The sequence below is a fragment of the Dipteris shenzhenensis genome, chromosome 32, assembly GCF_047967505.1.
Source record: "Dipteris shenzhenensis isolate YYH24624 ecotype China chromosome 32, Dip_SZ_1.0, whole genome shotgun sequence".
Lineage (NCBI taxonomy): Eukaryota > Viridiplantae > Streptophyta > Polypodiopsida > Gleicheniales > Dipteridaceae > Dipteris > Dipteris shenzhenensis.
In genome coordinates this window covers 27,693,741-27,708,526 of record NC_141627.1, presented here as the reverse complement: position 1 = coordinate 27,708,526, position 14,786 = coordinate 27,693,741, and the positions used below count along the sequence as shown (strand labels likewise).

General features: G+C 43.0%; 1 protein-coding gene across 1 annotated transcript; it reads right to left on the bottom strand.

The window, feature by feature from the left end:
- Positions 1–780: 780 nt before the first annotated feature.
- LOC147880545 (uncharacterized) lies at positions 781–4,006 on the bottom strand. The gene has a single exon (XM_087370634.1). It carries the CDS (start codon positions 4,004–4,006, stop codon positions 1,142–1,144), a length of 2,865 nt encoding a protein of 954 aa, XP_087226760.1. The 3' UTR covers positions 781–1,141.
- Between the last annotated feature and the right edge of the window lie 10,780 nt (positions 4,007–14,786).

Below are 14,786 nucleotides of genomic sequence, written 5' to 3'. Positions count from 1 at the left end.
ACACCAAACTATGCAATAGTTTTGGTTGGAAGCTATTTCAAGTCTTGAAGTTGTGTAAGATCCTCCTTTCTCCTCTACTTTTTGAGCATTAGACCAGTGATGATATTTGGCCAAATTGAAGTGGTCGACTATAAATAAATGTCATCATTCGGCGACCATGAGAATGCTTTGGGTCATATCATTGAATCATGCATAGCCCTTTTGACTGCTTCGACAAAAAATGTCATTATTCGATGATGGTGAGATTGCTTTGGATTGTACCATTGAATCATGCATAGCCCTTTTGATTGCTTCGACAAAACATTGGGGGCATGCATGTTAGATTGTACTGACTCAGAAAGAAGAGTTAGGTAATCTAATGTGGCTTGGGAATGTTCGGCTCTAAGTGCTCGAGGGTGTCTCCACTTAGAAAGACGTCACAAACATAGAACACAACAAGAATGATGATTGGAGCAAGACAACCAAAATGTCGCCCATATCCTCGCATTAAGCCACTTAAATAAACCTATTTCTTTGCCTGAAGGTAGTTGGCTTGAGCATGTCCCGAGCATGTGAACTAAGAGGGACATTATTGAGCAATAGGCACTTGTGACGTGATCTCATACATTCTTCACGACATAGATATTTATGTTCTTTTTAAAAATCTTGGTGCCTTCCGGGCCCTAGCTAATGATCAAACTCATGCACACCCACCCACCTCAACGACCATGCCTCATTGGCATAGATATACATATTTATGTTCTTGAATGAAACAGATTTGTAGCTCTTGTTTGCTTTCATTATAAGAAACAAAAATAATGCTTCACTATATAAGTATGTGTACCATCAAACCTATCCGAGCGGGCTTATTACAAGAGCCTCTTGGAGGCGTAAAGAACTTGAAAGAATGAAAAAATGCGAGGGCGACGGAAGAACTTCATGAAAGAATATATGGGAAGTTTCAGGTATATCGTGTAGTAAAAGCTGTAGAATTGTTTGGAGACCCTGTAGCTGACCGGTTGCGGTTCTTCATCTCCTCTTCTCTGTGCTTTTCTTCTCCTCTAATTGGCTCAGTGACAGGAGCAATGTGCGTGCTTTTCCTTTCTTCAACTTCATTGTGCATGTCGTCTTGCGATTCACCTTGTTCCATCCGACAGCTCCTTCACTCGGGAGCCCAAGCGGTGGCCGTGAACAGCGGTTGCTCGAGCCAGGCGAGGGTGAGGAAGGAGAGCGGGTCGGGTTGATCATCATCGTCATCGCACGGAAGAAGAGGAGCAGCAGCGTGCGAAGGCGGCAGCAGCTGCTGCTGGGCGGCGGCGGCGGCGGGGAGGAGGCGGTAGCAGGAGGGGTGGAACATGCGCAGGAGGATGTGGGCTTGGAGGCGGGCGCGGTCGGGGAGGGGGAGGGGGCGGAAGCGGGCGGAGGAGAGGAGGCGGCGCCATTTTGGGAGGGGGAGGTAGCGTTCGGAGCGGCGGGGGCCATCGGAGGCGAGGACGTTACGGAGGCGGGAGGCGAGGAGGGACTCTGCGGTGGAGCGAGCGGAGGAGGAGGAGGGAGGAAGGCCGGCGTCGAGGGCGTCGAAGAGGGCGGCGAAGTGGCGGAGGGCGGCGGGGAAGCGACGGAGAAAGTTTCCGTCGTGGCAGTCCGTCTCTTGTTCGATAAGCGCCACCACTTTGGGGCGGGCGGAGCGGATGAGAGATAGCAAATTACGGGTGGCGACGCCGTCGTAAAGAACTCTATGCAACTGCATTATACAGTTAAAAGCCACAGCCTCGCCTTCTTTTAGGTGTAACATCCAAAGACGGAGGTCCTCTAATTTAGCCTCCGCTACCGCGTGGAACTCCAAATTTAGCCCCATCTCCCCCGCGAACTCCGCCAACCTCGCCCCCGTATCTAGCAGCTCTTCTTTACATTCTCCCACGGCGGTTATCCTCACCACCTCCGGCAGCCCCCCCTCCCTAGCCGCCAACGTCTGGAAAAACGCGGGCCATTGTAGCCCCTGCTTTACGTCCAAATCTACCACATGCACCTTCGTCTCCCCCTCCATCGCCGCTGCAATTAGCTCGTTCGCCGTATAATGGCTCCACTTCACCACCGCCGTCGCATGGTTCATCACTTGCCACCCTCCTCCTCCTCCGCTCCCTCCTCCAGCTTCCTCCACCTCCTCCCCTTCTTCCTCATCCATCACCACCCCTTCGTATCGCTCCGGCCACTCCCTCGCCACCCTGCATGCTAGACCTTCCGTCACATACGCCGCTAGCCTCTGTACCGTCCCCCCTCTCGGCGTCGCGTGCCTCCCCAGCCTCGCCAGCAGATGGTTCACCATCGTTAGCCTCCCCGCCGCTATCGCTTCCGCGCATGCCGCCAGTAGATTGATCAGCTCCACGCCCTCCTCCTCCGGATCGTTGGCGACTGCGGCGGCGGCAGAACGAGACGGCAGCTGGGTCGATTTGGGCTCCCTGTCGGAATACGTCTCGTCTGCGCTCTCCCTGCCGGCGAAGAGCGCCGCCTGCGGCTCGGAGGCCTGCTCCGAAGGGGAGAGATGATCGCGCAACGCCGGGTTTGAGAAAGGGGGTGCGCCCAGTTGCGATCGTGCTGCGATCGGATCCAGGGGCAGCCAAAGTGGCGGAGAGAAGCTGGGGAGGAGCTGAGAGGGCTGCAAGAGGGCGTGGGCGGCGGTAGCAGGAGGCAAGGAGAAGGACTGAGCCGGGGAGCTGGAGAATTGCAAGCAGTGGGCCACATTGCTACGGATTCCGCTGCTGCTTCCGCTGTACCACAGCTCTCTCTCGCGAGGAAAGCTTCGAAGGTTGGAAGTGCGAGGTTCAAGAGGAGGGCTGACGGCGAGGTCCAATACAGAACGGGGCTCCGGCGGCACGGCGGGCTGATGCAGCCGCTTCTTAATCTTGATGTCTGATGATGGTGGAGTTGAACAATCTCTCAGTACCAACGAGGAAGACGATGGCGGAGAATCATCCATGCTCAGCACCACCGGAGCAGCGCGGGAAGTCGAAGGGGAGCAGGTTCCCGTCGCCGGCGCTGCTCTTCCTCCTCCACCAGTTCCTCCTCCTGCTCCCTGAGTGAACAACAGCTGCGATGACGACGACATTGCATTCGCTGTTGTAGATTGGATGCTCCACAAGCCTCCTCCTCCATTCCCAACGCCGTCTCCCATTGCCTGAGGATTATCAGACCCTCTGCAACTTCCAAGAACAAGCGGCCACGGCGCTTCCTCCTCCTGCTTCGAGCAGCTGCATGGCGAGCTCTGCACTCCTTTCTCCCAATAAAAACTCATCCCCTCTTCTTGCTTCGTTTGCTCTTCCCCGAACCCTCGAATTGCTCCTCCGTTCAGCTCCTCCCATACCATCTCGCCGAATCCCTCCGCCATGCCGAATTGTGGGATCTCCGCCAAGTCGTGAGCATCCAGGAACCCGGGAGCGATCGCATCCCTACCACCTGGTCCAGGACCAGCGCGTTGCATCGGATCTTCCCCGGTATCCACGAGCGGCAATTTCAGCGGCATTGCAGATGGAAGTTCATATAAAACTTTGCCGTTTAATTCCAACACGCTCCCAAATTGACTAACCTGCGTCGCTGTTTGATGACGCGACGTTCCCTGCAGCTCGTCCGCGTTCTCTTCATCTTCGTCTTGTGGAAAACCGACCGAAACCTCCATCGAAATCGCATTTTGACAAAGAGGGAAGTCGCCCTCGAACTGCTCTAGCAAAGAAAAATGATGGTGTTGTTGAAAAAGGTGAAGATTGTTGGAGAAGCAAGCTGGAGGAGAAGGAGAGGAGGAAGCGGGGTCGACGGGGGTACTGGGGCCATGGCGATGAGATGATGCGAAAGCGGCGCATCCTGCGAGCATTCTATCAAGTAAAACATACCAAGCTGCAGGGCGATTGCGATGCTCTTGATTCACAAGAAGCGAATAATTTTGCTTGAGCTGAAGGACGATAGAATTGGCAAAAAGAGAAGAGGGAGACAAATTTGCAACGGATGATGAAGGAATGTAGCCGTTGTTAAACATATGACCGTTAATTTATCCACATAATAATTCCTACGGTAGGGTGCCGTTGCCAGGCAAAGGGTCCTCAGATCCTCTGACGTCACTCCTACCTATGCCCAACTCCCATCATCAACTTCTTACCTTGTGACCTGCCTGCACAGTCACTACATTACTTGGTTGTGTCCACTTTAGAGCGCGTCCCTGCGCTGGCCACTGGACCAGCCCTACTAGCATGGCAGTTCCGCAGCCCCACGACCCCTTAAGGCCAACCTCTCCCCCTTTCCCTGGCAGTAAAATGCCAAGCCAGCATCCAAGAAATCGAGACATCCAACCTAGCATTGCAATGCTGGATTGGTTGAACCAGAACATCGTGGCAAAAACTGGATTGTTTGAAAGGAGGGCTGAGAAAATGGGCAAACTAGCGCCCATGAAGAATTGGTTGTTCAGGTTGGAGACTGTTCCATCGGTAGTGTAGGCCCTACATAGGACTCAGACAGCCATGGGGAGATGTGAAACCCCTGTTGCTATCTCAACAGCAGCCTCCCCACTAAGTCCCCAGCGTCCGGCGCGACGCGAGGAGCTACTCTTAGTCATTTGAGGTGGCAGCAACACTTGTAACTTGTTCTCGAACTCTCATGACCTTTGTCATACCGTCGTCTTGTAATAGACATGTCGTTGCTAATGAATCAGCAGCTTTGATCTGCCTTCTCTCCTCCTGCCACTCCCTTGTTACTTATTGTTCTGCATTTACATTCTCTAGTCCGTCACATACTTTTTTGGTGAAGACGTCGGGTAGCGTTTTGGAGCAATGAAATACAATCACAAGTCTCCTCTCAGTCCGTCCCACATTCAGATTAACCCCGAAATTCTTGCAACCATTCTATCTGAGCTTGTTCAATCAAACATCAACCTGGCGAATGGGATATCACTGCCAAGTTCGTCAAATAGAGGTCACGATTCAAAGGTTCGACCAAAGGCTTTCAATGGAACACCTTTAGTTGGCGCAAATTTGGAACACTACCTAAGTGGTCCGATGCACAATAGGTGGAAGAGATCAAGCCTCCAGATCCTCCCAAAAAATCTCAGGAGGGATATTTTGGTTTAGCCAAGAACCTCAAGCATAAAATATTGATTGTGGGATTAATCCCCTTCACAGAGAGAGAGAGAGAGAGAGAGAGAGAGAAGTAGGGGAAGAGAGAGGGAGAGAAGTAGGGGGAGAGAGACAGGGGGGGGAGAGAGAGAGAGAGAGGAGAGAGTGACAGAGATAGAGGGGGATGGAGGGGGGGGGAGGGGGGAGAGAGAGAGAGAGAGAGAGAGAGAGAGAGAGGGGGGGGGAGGGAAGAGAGAGAGGGGGGGGAGGGGAGGGAGGGAGTCTATGTGTGTTTGGGCCAGGAGAGAGAGAGAGAGAGAGAGATGTTGGGCAGCTTTTGTATGGTTTCCACATGTTGAATAGCGCTATGTGTAGGGGGTCCCAATCCCCTACCTCCTAACCATGCTCTTCCTCCAGATCCTCCCAAAAAATCTCGGGAGGGATACTTTGGTTTAGCCAAGAACCTCAAGCATAAAATATTGATTGTGGAATTAATCCCCTTCCACTAATACACCTGTATTGAGCACATGAGACCCTTCATGAATTTCCACACCCACAAGGGGGGCGTCTATGTGTGTGTGCGCTAAGAGAGAGAGAGAGAGAGAGAGAGAGAGAGAGAGAGAGAGAGAGAGAGAGGGAGAACTAAGGGGAGAGAATTAGGAAAGAAGGGAACTCATTTTGGGGCCCTCTAAGAAATTCGCTATTTACCTATTTTGTTACACCCAAAATATGGAAAATGCCATAAGATACGGATACTTACTGCAAAAAAGCCAGTCTAGTACCTAGGCTTCACATTGAATGCGAATAAAAGATCCTCTATTTTATGTGCAAAATTTGATGATTCTGACATAATCGACCCAGAGACACCGAAAACCAACGCCCGGATGCTCGAAAAAGGGCAAAAATGTCAGGAACGGAAGATTTGCAATAAAACGCGATTGCCACTGAAGGAACTCGTTTTGGGGCCCTATAAGAAATTTGCTATTTACCTATTTTTGTTACACCCAAAATATGGAAAATGCCATAAGATATGGATACTTACTACAAAAAAGCCAATCTAGTACCCAAGCTTCACATTGAATGCAAATAAAAGGTCCTTTACTTTATGTGTAGAATTTGATGATTTTGACATCGCCGGCGCGTTTGGAGTGGGCCAAAACTCTCAAATTGACCCTAGAGACACCGAAAACCAAAGCCCGAAGGCTCAAAAAAGGGCAAAACTACTTGGAACGGAAGATTTGTAATAAAATGCGACTGCAAATCTTCCATTCCGAGCATTTTTGCCCTTTTTCGGGTCTCCAGGCATCCGTCTCGATGTCTCCGAGGTCGATTTGGGTGTTTTGGCCTGCTCTGGATGCACCGACGATGTGTGTGTGTGTGCGTGTGCGTGCATGTGTGTGTTAAGTATCTAGACAAAGGAGCTTAATCACCATTATTCAAGGAATGTGAGATTGTACCTGTTAGCCAAATAGACAACAACCAAAGTTAGAAGATTGTTAGTGTAGGTGTGAAGTATCCAAGCATCCCCATTTTCTTATTATTGTTATCATGTATAACCGTAATCAAACACGTAACAATCGTAGGCTAGGAAGATGACCTAGAAAATTGCATCAAGCTTAAAAAAAGAAAAAAGAAAACCTACAGGTTGGTAACATGAACAGATTATTTTGAATAGTACACTATGTAATACATTTCTCAAATTGTATTGAAGAAAAAAAGTATTTGCCATATTTGAGGAGGAGAAAAAATACATGTTAATACATAGAATGTAAAAAAAGAAAAAAAATAAGAATTTATTAATGTCAATACAAGTGTAAAGAATATTTTAAATACCCTAGTAAGTGGATTTGTAGATATTTACTAAGATCTATGTTCAATATTAAAAATTAATTAATGCTCCATCAAAGTGTAAAGCAATTTTTGAAATACATTAAGTGTAAATAATCTAGAAGAAAATATATCTAAATATTAACCTTTTAAGAGAACTCTGAGAGATTATATGTTTTTAAGAGATGTGGCTATGTCTTTAAAGAAGAACCTAGCTAACTCGAGATGTAGCTAGATTAAGGGGATAACATAATACACCTAGGAACTAGAACTGATATTGTTCATTGGTCACACATGTAGCAAGCTCTTAGAGCTTGATCAAGCATACTTTATGTTGTAGTAGCACCCATCATGCGAGAGGCCTAAGGGGTCCTGCACATATGTCACAACCTCCTACATGATAAAAACTGTAAGAAAGATTTTCAAGGAATTGCAAGGGAACCAATAGCTTGCACAAAAAAAAGAACGAAGAGCCCCTTTAGCCAAGTAATGCTTATGTAAAGCTATTATAATAGCCAAGCCATGTATAGAGTGACCTAGTATTCTAGGGTCCTGTTCTAATCTTTGGTGATGCAATCTCTTTAGCAAAACAACTTCAAATCCTCAAGATTTGGTAACATGATTAGGATATGAAATTTTTAATCAAGACAAACTTATGAATATTTCTATAAGACATGGTATGGGAGCAGTGGGGTTAAACATTCCAATATTAAATGAACCATGATTTAATTATGAAATTTATAACATACAAGTCTCCATGGTTATGGTGCCTCCATGATCTACATTACAAAATTTCCACCTACTCCTTTTGATTTGGCTATTTTACATCAAACCTTTTCTTTTTTGAAGATGAAGGCTTATCTTTTTCATCCTGTATTTGTGAGATCCTTCGTAAACTATCTTTTCTAAATCTAATCAGTTTGTGTTTGCCAAAGTTAACTACTAACATCTCGAGATTGCTGATCCCACATGTTAGTGCATATGTAGTGTATGCTAAGTAATATTTTCTCCTCAAGGAGCATATTCTATGGGAGAAAGCTATTTCTCCAAAAGAATAGCCTTCTCTCAGTTCTCCCTCATGGGATACACCCCCAAGATATCTAGATAGTGTCTTGAGCACAAATAGACAAAAATTTGCATTGTTCCTTGAATGTAATCACCTCTAGAAATTTCATCCACTTGATTAAATTTTCGAGTGAAGAGTCCTCCTTTCCCAAGCCATAAGCACGATAGCCCTTACCATGTTTATATGCGATCAACTGAAACACAATGACAAATATTGAGTACAATAGTAGTAATATATGAACAACAAAATGAACATCACAATAATGTTTGTGATCATCCATGAAAACTTCTTGTGGAATGTAATCACCTATAGAAATTTCATCAACTTGATAAAATATCTAGTGAAGAGTCCTTTCCTAGGCCATGAGCACGATAGCTCTTACCATGTTTAATAAAATCATCTTCATATACGACCAGCTGAAACACAATTTCATATATCGAGAACAATAGCAGCAATAATATATGAACATCACAAAAATGCTTGTAATCACTCACACACCTTTTGATTTTTGTCGCAAACAAGGAACTCATCAGTCCACAGGTCTATTATACAAATAGTATCTTCAGCATTCGAAGATTCCACCACTTCTCCCATATGAGATATGTTCATCCTTTGCCAGATGGCATGGAACTCTTCTTTAGTGGGAAGGCTAGCTTCATACCCAATGATATCCCTAGAGTACATGCATTATTATCCTTTGGAACTTTTTTTCCCTACATGCTAACATGTAAAATAGGCTTGATGATAATGTCATAAATTTTTGAACTTCTTTAAGTGTTATTTGTAGGAGGAATGTGGTTAGGGGCGTGGCATAAATGTTTAGATTTTTCTTTAGCTATTGTATTTTAAGCTTTTGATGATTTTGTTCCTTACTCTCTTGGGGAATAATGTTCAACAAAGTGAGGTCTATCAATCGCAATAACTAATTGCATTCTCATGTTGTAGGAAGGCCCCCTTCCAAGAATACTATATATCCCTTGGAATACTATATATCCATCTTGACAATATAGTAAGAGAAAACAAAGACCCAACATTTCTTGTGTACAAGTGTATGCTTGTGAACAAGGGAGTTGTTGATAAGATCAAATTTGGATTCCTCTTAGTTGGTCCTACTCACGATCAAATAGATCAAATGTTTGATACATTCACCAAGAAGCTATGAAGAAATGATGCATTTACTTTAGTAGAGATGATGGATCTTGTGAAAGAATCTTATACTCCACGGCCTAACATTTATCACTTAAAAAAGACATACAATTTTAGGAAATTTATTCAAGCTGGACTAGGTGAGGGATATTGTACCAAGAGATTGAATGATTTGAACTTTTAGCATCAATTTCTCATAAAGAAAAAAGTAGATCAAAGAACATATCTATGAGAAAAAGCAATATGCCTCTTCTCTAGATTGGATACCCTTGGATGGCTTGTAATTTTTGGCTTTGGTTCGAGAACCTCTAGTGATTGAGAGTGAGGTAAGGCATACACAAGCTCAAGGAAGGGATTTGGCTATGAAAGCTGCATGTTTGAGAAGAGAAGTCTAATGGAGAAGGCAAAAACATAATCTAAAAGTACAGATAGTGGAATGTGGTGCAATACTTTGTTTGAAGACCAAGCCCTCATCCTTGATTGATTCAAATATAACACTACTAATTTGTGCAATGATTTTGTATGGCCAACATCTTGTTCTCATTTAGAACAAGTTGTACAACCTTTGAGTCTATCACTTGGCATTGAAGCTTTAATCGATGTACCTATATGAGAGGTGTATCTTGGCACACAATGATCTCATCAAATATGAGAAGATATCACTTAAATGTGGGTAGATTTCGTACAAGATTTGAAGGTTGGATCCATGATTGCAACTTTTCCTCAAGAGGACCCTCTTGCACATCTATCTTGGATTGCAAAAGTGCCAGAAATTCAAAAGTCTATGCAAGGGCATGTGACTTTGATTGTTGTGCAATGATTTAGGGCTACACATGCTAATCCATTGAAAGGAATATATGCTCTTAAAATAGTTGCATGTCCAAAAATGAAAAGGGCAATAAAAAACCAACCATGATTAGATGTTTTTGATCTTGGAGAAGTAAACATACTTGTTTATGATTTTCAACTTAAAAATGATGGACAACTAAGGAAGAAGACATAGATATCCTTTTTGAGAAGGTTCCATCCTATATGACACATCTTGTTCGATCCTCCTACTCTAGACTCACACGGTTGCAAATAGAAGAGGCACTAGGTCTTAAGGGGGATGAAGAGAATGTTCTTGTTGATAGTGTGGAGGAGGATGGCTCATCCACTTCTGAATTTTCATCAACCCATTACAATGACTTTGATGATGATGAAACTGTAGGTATTAATACAGATGAGGATGCACTTGTAGAGTGAGACAGTGCATGTACACTTTTTGGTTATGTAGGAATCTCCTAAATTTCAATATCATTGTACCATCAAATTGACCAACTTTTCAATTCCTTAGATGAAATTAGCAAACCATAAGGACTATGTATTGTGTTTTTTATAATTATGTAAATTTTGACACATTTAAAAATTGCTATGAAAATTACTCCTAAATTTAGGCTAACACATGGATAGCCATATTGGTAGCACATGGATAGCACATGGGCTGCATGTGGGCAACCATACATAGGAACGTACCTGGAAATTTTGAGCTCTCTTGGAGGACATATTTGTTATGGAATCACCAAGAGGCTATTAGAGAAAAGGTTTTTTATTATTTAATCCCCTTCATCCATCCTCATGTCATAGAGCTTTGACTTAAGGTCTACAAAACCCTCACCTCGTTGTTTGGCTCATACATGTACCCCAAAGTGGTCAAGGCCTTGAAGAAAGAGTCCACCATCTATATTGAGGAAGTACTACATCTATTAGGAATCATAATAGCACACAGTGGGATTGGGGGTGGAATCCAAAACTTCTTTAATTTGTATGCCCAACATAAATGTGCAAGCCGGTAAATAGACACTGCTCTAGTTTAGATATAGAACCAACAAAATATATTTCTTCCCAATAGAACAATACATGAAAAGGAGTCCAGAGTTCCACCAAGTTTGTCCTTACTAAAAGGATGTTGTCCTACTACCTTTGTGACACTTCTAAATACCTAAGCTTGCATGCTGCTCACCAAGCTTTAATAGACTTTGTCACCATCATAATTGCTAGGGAGTTGGAACGTTTCAAAATCTTGGGGGCCAAAATGGAAAATTTCCAAGAAGGGGGAACAGAGGGAGGGGAACTGGGCTATCACATGGGCAAGCACATAGGCAACCACATGGGTAGCACATGAGCAACTACACGGGTAGAATATAGGGCTACCACATGGGCTACCAGTGACAGGTTATTGTTTCTCACTTGGATCTGGAGCTGTGTCATGGGTCAGTAAGAAGCAACCCACAGTTGCTCTTTCTTCTACCGAGGCTGAGTACAAATCAGCATGCTTTGCTTCTTGTGAGGCAGTGTGGTTGAGGAGAATTTTAGGGGACGTGGGTGTAGTGCAGAACAAGCCTACACAGTCATCATGTGACAATCAGAGTTGCATGGCAATTGCAAAGAACCCTATGTTCCATGCTCGCACAAAACACATTGAGATTCAATATCACTTTGTACGCGAGCTCATCATGGATGGAGAGGTCGACTTGGTGTACTGTCCAACTATAGAGAATGCTGCGGACATCTTCACGAAGGCTCTTGGAAGAGACTTCCTAGAGAGGCATCTTCATCGACTTGGCATTGGTCCGAAAAAGTAAGTTCACTTGCGGGTGGACATTGAGGGGGGGTGTTAGATATCAATGCTCCACCGTGTAACTATGTGGGAACCATCTAACTCTACTTGTAAGCCCCCCATATGAGGAGAAGGCATTTGAGTAGCTCGGTTATCCGGTAGGTCCTGCTTTGGATACCAGATGGGGCCATGTGTGGCCTGATGGCTGGACGGAGTTGGCACACTACAACTAGGCTACATGCAAGTGCGGGAAGGCATCCATGACTGATCACATTGAGGGTAGATGGAGCTTTTCTCGGGGCAGCAGCCCACTCTCGGGTTGCGGGGACCGTTTGGAGTCCCAAATGATCCCGGATGGTTGTGGGCCAAACGGAGACCATAGGTTAGTTGCTCTATTTTATGCCACGGTTCTATCATGTGGTCAGTGGCCTATTTCGGGACTGACCCCAATCGATCGTTTTGGGTGGACTGGGTCAGTCACCACATTGGGTCTAACCGACTATGACTAGTGGCTATATAAGAGCAAGCCCATGAAGCCCATTTCATCACTGGCTACAACAACCCTGATTCCTTAGCATCTAGCCTCCGTCCTCTACTGTTTCTGGCATGCCATTGAAGCTTCTCTCATAGGAGCGCACGGTTGGGAGGTAGCACCATCTATTGTATCAGCTCTACAGTAATAAAATTTTTGATTCTCCATACTATCTATTTTCTCTCTTGCATACGAGATCCTGTTATCTATTGAGCACAGACGTATTATTTTCTTATAGGTTGAGACGAAGATAGACATCAGGATCATGGTCACAATAAGGAAATGCCTAAACAAAAGCTCAACATTGTATATTGACAAAGGCATTCAGATTTATTTAATGGACACCCTAAACCAACCTTAAAAATGGAGCCCAAAAAGAACAAATCATGAAAAAAATGGGTTTTTGAGGTCCATATTTAGGAGAGTAGACATTTAGATACTATTTTTGAAAATGTAAAACCTAGACGTGAAAAAGCTATTTATATTGACTTAATCATAAAAAATGGGTTTCAACTAATTATTTAAAAAAGTAAATATTATTATATTTTTTTAAATCTTGGACTTGAAATAGTAATTTAGGTTGGCTCCATTATGATAGACTATAAAATCCAAACCATAATCCCTCATTTTTCATTCTTTCCCAAAACCAAATCTTACTCCCAACTTTGATAGCCTCCTGTAGATTCCAAGCTAGCATCTAGAATGGCAACAAACCTAAAAAGTGAGTGGAATCATTAGATTCTTTCTAAAGGATCTTTCATATTCATTGAAATTCATCATATAAAAAATTTGTAATTAAAAAAATCATTTTTAAAAAGAGAATTAAGAAGACCTAATGCAACTCCAGTCCTCAAGATCGGCTTTGCATGAAACTTATGAAGCCTCATGCAAATCTGATCCTCAGAATCAAATTAGCATGATTTACTTTTAGCAACTACATGCGAATCTGATCTCTAGTGCTTTTGAGTCCCTGATGCCATTCTTTATTACATTCAAAAAAATAGTAAGTATATCATTAAATATCTCATTTGAAATTGTTATATAATTAAAGCATAGAATTGTCTAACTGTTCTTTTGTGAGAAAAATATAATAGCTTGGACTTTCCTTGTCCAAGAAATTTTCTAGCCCATACTGAAATAGTGAGGCTTGAAAAGCAGAAGAGAGACGGTCTCCTTCTTTTAGAGAAGTAGATAATATGAAAAGTTTCAGCCCTTTCTCTGACCCTTTAAGGGTGAATTATTATAATGTCTTTTGCTATGACATGAAAGATTTTATAGCTAATATCCCTAAATGTGGCTACAAGTTACCATAACTCACATGCCCTATGGTTTTAAATTAAAGGGAAGTGTCGGGCACAAGTAGATTGATGCCACGATGTCATTGTTTAAGCATATCTAAGGCTATAAATTTAATGAAGAACAACTTTGAAACACATAGTGCTTCTCATTTCAAAGAGTGTATCCCTTTAGAGAATTTGTATATCTTTTATTATGTAATCATATATTCATTAAAGTGCTCATTATAATTTGTTTAATAAGTCATTGATTATGGAAACAAGAATTCTTGAGCAAACAATTTTACTATCTACCCAAAGTTATAAATATTAATCTGTAATAAATTGATATGTACCACAAAGTGCCTCTTGTCAAAAAATTTAGTTGATAAACGATCAAGGAATTTAAAATTATTTATTTCCTTTAAATATCCCATATAAAAAAACTCTTATTTTTTCAATTTTAGGATTTCTAAAATTATCCCCAAAACAAAATTCTATAAAACTATTATGTTTTTAAATGAATAGGCTTAAATTTCACCTAAATTTTAAATTTTATTAAAATCTAGTACTTTTTTGAGGGGATCTTTAAAATGGGTATCTCGCAATAGTTCCCACGTGATACACAATGTGTTTCAAAGGTCTGATTCAACAAAGATGGCTAGGCTATTTCTTAGCGTGCTTCCAAAAAGCTACAATAGTTTTGTGTCCATGGTGATTGCAGGGCAGAGAGTGGCACCAATTACTTTTGAAGAGCTGGTACCATTGCTTTTGCTATAAGTGGCTCAAGAGAAGAAATACAATGGATCCAATGACAAAGCCCTTATAGCTCAAAATGGGAGCAAAGGCAAGGGAAAGGGTAATCTTGGCAAAGGCAATCCCAAGAAAGACAAGTCTAATGGTAGAGTGGAGTCTTTATATGAAGAAAACAAGAAGAAGAGGAAGTATAAGAAAAAGTTCTTTTATTGTGATGAGCTAGGTCATTTTGCAAAGGATTGTAGTAAGAAGAAGGCAAATCAAAAGAAGAAGGGGGCTAGCTCAAATTCAAAGGAGTTAAAAAATGCAACTAATGTGGTCATTATAAGAGAGCTTTTCTTGGTGACATCTCCAAGTGTTGCTAAGGTAAATTATGTAGATCCCAGTGATACGGTGAGGATATTTGACATTGAGAGATGGTCAATAAGGAGGCAGAAACCCTTGTGAAGGTGAAGGGCAATGATGAGTGCTTGGAGTCATCCATGTGCTCTGTTTGCTAATATTGCGAACA